The 7,449-nt window shown below is 45.0% G+C and overlaps 1 protein-coding gene across 1 annotated transcript in view; it reads right to left on the bottom strand.

Moving 5' to 3' along the window:
• The window catches only part of pik3r6 (phosphoinositide-3-kinase regulatory subunit 6), a gene marked incomplete at both ends in the record, with an annotated part of 26,312 nt that overhangs the window by 8,068 nt on the left and 10,795 nt on the right, over positions 1-7,449 (bottom strand). The window contains 4 exons of the mRNA XM_084441424.1: positions 1,612-1,663; positions 5,911-6,064; positions 6,514-6,620; positions 6,764-6,816. Of these exons, the coding sequence (XP_084297550.1) occupies positions 1,612-1,663; positions 5,911-6,064; positions 6,514-6,620; positions 6,764-6,816 (366 nt within the window). The remainder of the gene's footprint in view (positions 1-1,611; positions 1,664-5,910; positions 6,065-6,513; positions 6,621-6,763; positions 6,817-7,449) is intronic.

Here is a 7,449-nt window from a genome sequence, read left to right as displayed (position 1 = left end):
GGAGGAGAGGAGAGGAGAGGAGGAGGAGAGGAGGTGTATTCTGAGAGGAGGAGGAGGAGGAGGAGAGGAGGTGTATTCTGAGAGGAGGAGGAGGAGGAGGAGGAGGAGGGGGAGGTGTATTCTGAGAGGAGGAGGAGAGAGGAGGTGTATTCTGAGAGGAGGAGGAGAGAGAGGAGGTGTATTCTGAGAGGAGGAGGAGGAGGAGGAGGAGGAGGAGGAGGAGGAGGAGGAGAGGAGGTGTATTCTGAGAGGAGGAGGAGAAGGAGGAGGAGGAGGAGGAGGAGAGGAGGTGTATTCTGAGAGCGTGTGGTCTGGGAGAAGCGTGGGTGTTGTTGAGAGAGAGAAAGCGTAGCTGCATACGACGCTCATCGACCGCTCAGTCACTCCTCTACCTCAGCAGCCCTTCACACAGAGGGACCATACTGCACACAAATATCCTATAGATATACTGGAATACATGGAAGATACCAAATACAAATATATTGAAAATACAAATATATTGTAATATATGGAAGATACCGGTACTGCATACAAATATATTGTAATATATTGAAAATACTTTACACAAATATATTGTAATATAGCCCTACTGAAGATACTACATAGAAATATATTGTAATATATTGAAGATACTACATAGAAATATATTGTAAAATATTAAAGATACTACTTTCAAATATATTGTAATATATTGAAGATACTGTATATAAATATACATGTTTCTATTTTCTACATTTCAAAGAATGAAAGTGTTACTGAACCTAAGTGCACATGTGCAGTAATGTGAACAGGAATCCAGATGCTCTAGTCCAGTCTAGATGCCACTAAACAAAATAAACGCGATCAAAGACGTAGCTGGACTACGAGACGCCAACTTAGGGTGGAAGGCTCTGATTGGCTAGGAGCTAGGAACGCAAGCTGTAACAATGATGACTACAGTATCACGCTTTCAGAGGAAATGTAGGCCTATGTGTCTCACGGGAAACTGACACAAGGGAAAGGCTGACAGAGACCATTGATTTTAAAGCTACATGAGATAACTCTGCACTTTGGCGGCCCCTCTGGTCGTGATAAAATCGGCACTGCGTTTTAAGAACCCCACTTCCCACAATCCCCCACTCACTCGCTGTAATGATGGGGGAAAAATATGATAACAAACGCACGTGGAGCAGAAAGGATTGGGAGATTGTAGTTTCAATGGACTTTCAGGAAGGATGGCTTCAATGCATGTGAATAATAACAATAAATTGGATTTATATAGCGCTTCTCATTTTCCGAGACAGATCTCAAAGTGCTTTACAGATAAAAAAACAAACAAATGATACCGGTCTTCTTTCTTTTATGTGCATGTAGATACATTTGTGGGGGCAAAGTGTTTGTCGTCTTCCTGATATTGTGACACGCAAAAACACGTCACTTCCGTTTCCACCACAAGATTTCCCGCCAGTGTACTAGCCAGTACACCGAAATTCTAAAATAATAAATTCACAGGGTCTCGCTAAGGCCAATTCATAAACTAATAGCAAGTAAAGGTGAAGGTTTCTCTTCCCTCCGCCCCCTCCTCTCAGGTAGCCATGCCTGACGTGCGCCTGGGCCTTCGGAACACGTTACCTCGACCTCCGGGGGCCGTCTGTAGGCGGTAGACTCGTGGCCTGTGATCACACTGTTGCATTGTGGGGGGCACAATGGGTGGGCAAGATAGAGGATGAGGTCACTAGCCGAGTTGGAGATCAATGTGAGAGGCCATAAGTCAAAGGTAGTGTGTGTGTGTGTGTGTGTGTGTGTGTGTGTGTGTGTGTATTAGTGTGGGTCGCCCAATGATCGTAGAGTCAGCGTTTCGGATCCCGGCTCCTCTTGTCCTTTTATCCTTTGGATAAAAGCGCTACTATACAAGTCCAAGGTTTCCATTTTACCATTAGTGTGTGTGTGAGAGAGAGAGAGGGAGAGGGAGAGAGTCTGTGTTGTGAGAGGACATGAAGTAGTGTGTGTGTGTGTGTGTGTGTGTGTGTGTGTGTGTGTGTGTGTGTGTGTGTGTGTGTGTGTGTGTGTGTGTGTGTGTGAGAGAGAGAGAGAGAGAGAGAGAGAGAGAGTGGGACAAGTGAGTGCACCCAAACATGTCTGGTATTCACGCTCCACCGTCTCAAAAAACTTCTAAAGTTTGTATAACCCCAAGTCTTGCGCGCACACACACACACACACACACACACACACACACACACACACACACACAAACAAACTCGCTATGCCACACGGCGAATTGTACAAAGCTCCTCTGAAGTCACTGACGCTCTCCTCTGAGGGTTGGCAGTCACGACACACAACGGTCCTCACAGCGTCTTTTCTCCCTCGCTTCCTTGATTCCCTCCCTCCATCCGCCCGGATGTTTTCTCTCCCTAACGAGGTGGACGTCGGGCAGTCTGACGAGCAGGTCAGGGTACTGATGGGTAGAGGAGAGAGAGAGAGAGAGAGAGAGAGAGAGGGAGCGAGAGCGAGAGAGAGAGAGAGAGAGAGAGAGAGAGGGAGGGACTAGGCTACTGCCATGAGTCAGCCTTACTAAATATGCATTAGGCTACTTTTTCAAGGAACTAAGTTATGCAGCTTCCACTGTCCCAGGTTGAAGACAGCTGAACACAATATGAGCTCAACTGATATCGGCTGAAAGAGGAGAGTTGCCCACCATGTTCATCTCTCTGTTGTCAACTGTCAGCAATGCATCGTCGTTCATTTGGAGCGGAATTTCACTCAAACACACGCACGCACGCACGCACGCACGCACGCACGCACGCACGCACGCACGCACACACTGACACCTGTAGGAAAGCATTCATCGACGTGCATGCAACGCCGTGCATCTTTGCATAGCCTAATGCAAAAGTTTACAAATTGCATAGTTAAGTCATGATCCTCACGATTGAAAATGTGTTTTTCAGCTACCTGTTTTGGAAGTGCCTGTATTCCATTTGGTGCGTTCCAGGGAGCCGTATTGATTTGATGATCCCTGTTCGTTTTCCATCTCCGCGGTCGGTTCGACTCGAACAGCTGGACAGATGCGCTCTCAGCCTTTAGTAAGGCTTGGAAACGCTGAGGCGAAAGACAGCTTTTACGGACTCTTCGCTCTATCTTGTATCTAGTTAAACTGGCAGCATGCTACTACTACGTTTTCACAACGTGCAGGTGTGTTTGTCATCGTCGGTTATGATTGCCCGAGTGAGCAACCGGTGCAAAATTACGCGTTGGGAAGTGCATTTGAAGTCAATGGCGCCATCGTGCGTATATTCATGGTACTTCAACTGTTTATTTTTGTGCGTGGCTGTAAGCCAGCGCACCTAGGACATGGATGTAGGCCTATTAATAGAACCTAGGATAGCGTTTGTCCGGTTATCACTCCCTCCCTCCCTCTGTTGAATGTTGACCTGCATTTCTCTATTGGCACCACAAGAGGCAGTAGTCCCAGCACACCAAAATAAAGAACGACACCAAAATCGACCCGCCGATCTCCACTGCAAGCAGTAAGTAGAGTAGTGGTGAGAGCAATGGACTCCGACGCGGGAGATCGGGGCCGATGGGGATGATTTTATGGGACTATACCCCAAACCTCCACATGTTCATCCTTTCAATACAACCTTTACCCCTTGCCTCATAGGTCAGATCCTGTCCCAGCCCCAACCCTTATTCTAACCCCAACCCACACTCCTTCCCTTATAGGTCAGATCCTATCCCAACCCCAACCCTTATTCTAACCCCAACCCACACTAGGGACTGGAATAAGGATATCAAAATCAACCCACTGATCTCCACTACACAAGTAGAATAGCGGTGAGAGCATTGGACTCCCACCGGTGGGGATGACTTTATGGGACTAATACCCCAAACCTCCACACATTCATCCTTTCACTCCAACCTTTTTATCCCTTACCTAAACTCCAAAGGTAGAGTAGCGGTCAGAGCATTGGACTCACACGCGGGACATTCTCAGAGATTACCGTCTATGCTGAGCGAAACACTTCAACATGACATCATGTCATTTCAATTCACAGCTATTTCAGTGGCATGACTAGCTTCCGTCCTACCAGTCCTGAACAGAAACAAGCCAGCCACGCACATAAGCCAGGCTGGACCTGGCCTGGTTTTTACCTGATTAGTATGGTCTCTCACCCTTCAATCTGTTCTCCTTCTACTAGAGGGGAGTTTGGCTAATCATTCAACTTCATGACAAAAACAACAACACCGACAATGTTTCTATTAAATTTAAATTTAAAAAAAGTTATAGAAAATATATACAGTAATGATGCACAACATAATTATGTACAGAATATGAAACAAATCATTACAATGTTTTAGGTACTTTGTCTAACATTTACAAAGAAAATAAGACTATATAGTGTGCAAATGGGTCATAAACACATAAAATCCCAAGTCTTGCTCTAATTCCATCCCAACATCTGATACATACATACACACATACATACATACACACACACATACATACATACATACATACATACATACATACATACATACATACATACATACATACAAATACATACATACATACATACATACATACATACATACATACATACATACATACATACATACATACATACATACATACACACACACACCTATCCACTGACAATGGTTGACAGACATTTATTGGCATCAAACCACAGAATCAAATTAATAAAGTTGCCCAAATGTCCATAGCGGACACCCACAGTGTTAAACATTAAGCCAATAAGGCCGGATCCATTGACAATTATTAATTGTCAGTTAATTATTAACTGTTGACTGAGTATCAGCCATGTGATAGCGATGACCTCGTCTCATCACGCCCCAGAGTATCCGAAACAAGACTCTGAGGCTATGAAAAGACCACTGTTTAGTTTCATATTTGTTAGTTCAGCTGCAAAGAATTTTGCACCTCACGGTGTCACTGCGTACAGTAGGCGATTGTGCTTGTGCATCTCCTGCCTCGGAGCAAACGCACATACCGCGCCCAGAGAGAGCAGGGCTTTGCACGTCAACTCAATTGAACGTTTCATCTGGAGGTTTGGGGAGTTCTTGGGATTTAGCTGAAGCACTGTCATGAGGGAATTACGTCAATCTGAGGAATATTGCCTCAAAACACCGTGACTAACCAAGGCTAGACATTAGATCAACAACGCAAAGATAGTACGCCGTTATTACAGTACCGTCAACACTAAATTATCACCCCACAGATTCTTTGTTCTTCTGACTAGGTCAGTTATGAAAGTCACACACCGCCATGGTACAAAACAATACTGTAGTGTGTACTTGACAAGAGATGGATGAGTCAGCTCACTGAGCGAGAGACATTATGACTCACCCCTTAGGGAGGGTGGGGGGTAATACTGACCAAGCAGGTATGGGAAGCCAGAGACATCTAAGCAGGTAGCCTTGGTTGGTATGAGCTCAATACCCTTTTCATAGGGAATATAGTTCTGGGACTACTGGGTCCGATACCCACAGTGACACTGCGCTGTAACTCCTTCAACGAACACATACTGGGTGAAGAGCCAGCATATGGTCATAGTTCACACACACACGCACGCACACACACACACACACACACACACACACACACACACACACACACACACACACACACACACACACTAAACCAGCTTAATGGGTTTTGCCATAGTGATTAATACTGTAATCATCTATATGAGTTTTTGCCCACGACGGCACAGAAGTATCCTCTAGAACTGACATGTACAGTAAGTGAACTCGAAGCTACTGTACGTCGGTTTTTTTCCACATTCCCACACTCAAGATTGACTAGCAGGTCAAGTGCAGGCAAATCACTGATTGTCGCAGCATGTGGATGGCCCCAGCCCTTTAGTCTCTGTACAGTTGAGTCCATCCAGATGGATTGTAGAGTCAGTTGATGATACCAGCGAAGGTGTTGATGGGCAGAGGAAGACCCTTGCTCATGTACTTGCTCAGCCCAGCGTCCATGTCGTCTCCCAGGCTGAATTTGGATCTCATGCTCTTCTGGACGCAGTACCCAGGGTCCAGACAGGGGGCGATCTCTACACTGGAAATACATACACACACAGACGAGAGGTCAAGTAACGCTATGCTAGATGGCTAGGAATAGCTGCTAGGATAGGTATTGGGGTCCTACAGAGTGCCAGGCATGTACGTTACAGTAAGAATGGCCATGCATTTTAAATAGATGTTAAGTAGCAGTAAAATATGGTAAATGTCTTTGTGGTAACACCAACAGTGTAGGGAGATGTGTCTCGACATGTATTCTGGTAACCAGTTCACCCAGCAGTGATAACCGCCGAAATACCATGAAACAATATGACCTCCTACAGTACCACCTACAGTACACGCTCACTGACATCACAGTCTATTACTGTACAGTGGATCCTTTTGGAACCATTACATGGAGGTTCAATGCACTTCCTGAACTAAATCAAATACGCCCCAAAATAGTATTTGACCCAAGTCTGTGGGAGAGAGAAGCCGTCCCCTCACCTCTGGATGTCTTTGTAGGTCCTGCGAGAATCTTTGTCCAGGATGACAGAGAAAGTTCTCTTCTCCGAAGTTTGTATTTTAATGTTGCAGGTTCGTATCTTGGACTCCTGAGAATGCATCGTATATTATTAGAGCTGATCGATAACGGTTGATTAGATTACACAATACATTTTTGTAAAATTAAAACCCCCTAAAATTATAGCTATTTTAGCATGTAAAAAGACAAGGGGTCTATTGAGCACGAACTCACCGTGTTGTTTTTGGGTTTGATCTCATAAAGAGTCACAGTCAGACAGTTCAGATCTGGGGACAGAAAAGATAATCTGATTTAAAAAAAAAAACAGTTTACAATAAACAAGAGCGACAAAACATTTATGGAAATATAATGATAACATTCAAAGCTTATGATCGTTTTATTGCCATGCAGTTTTACAACGTGCTAGGAATTTGCTTTCGGTCAGGGTGTATAACATGGAGACAGCATTGGACAGGGTGCAGGGACGAGACAGGACGGTGCAAAGACAGGACAGTGCAAAGAGCAAGTACAAAATGCTGGTGCAAAAAACGATACGCTAAGAAAAAGGATAATATACAAAAAGTAGTGCAGTCAAGTGTATATACAGTGAGTGAGCAGAGTGTAATGTGTATGTGAGTGCGTGTGTGTGTGTGTGTGTGTGTGTGAGTGTGTGTGTGTGTGTGTGTGTGTGTGCGTGTGTGTGTGTGTGTGTGTGTGTGTGTGTGTGTGTGTGAGTGTGTGTGAGTGTGTGTGTGTGTGTGTGTGAGTGTGTGTGTGTGTGTGTGAGTGTGTGTGTGTGAGTGTGTGTGTGTGTGTGTGTGTGTGTGTGTGTGTGTGAGTGTGTGTGAGTGTGTGTGTGTGTGTGTGTGAGTGTGTGTGTGTGTGTGTGAGTGTGTGTGTGTGAGTGTGTGTGTGTGTGT

Source organism: Borostomias antarcticus, assembly GCF_949987555.1.
Source record: "Borostomias antarcticus genome assembly, chromosome: 7".
Lineage (NCBI taxonomy): Eukaryota > Metazoa > Chordata > Actinopteri > Stomiiformes > Stomiidae > Borostomias > Borostomias antarcticus.
The sequence above is the reverse complement of the archived record's forward strand: the minus strand, read 5'-3'. Positions and strand labels throughout refer to the sequence as shown.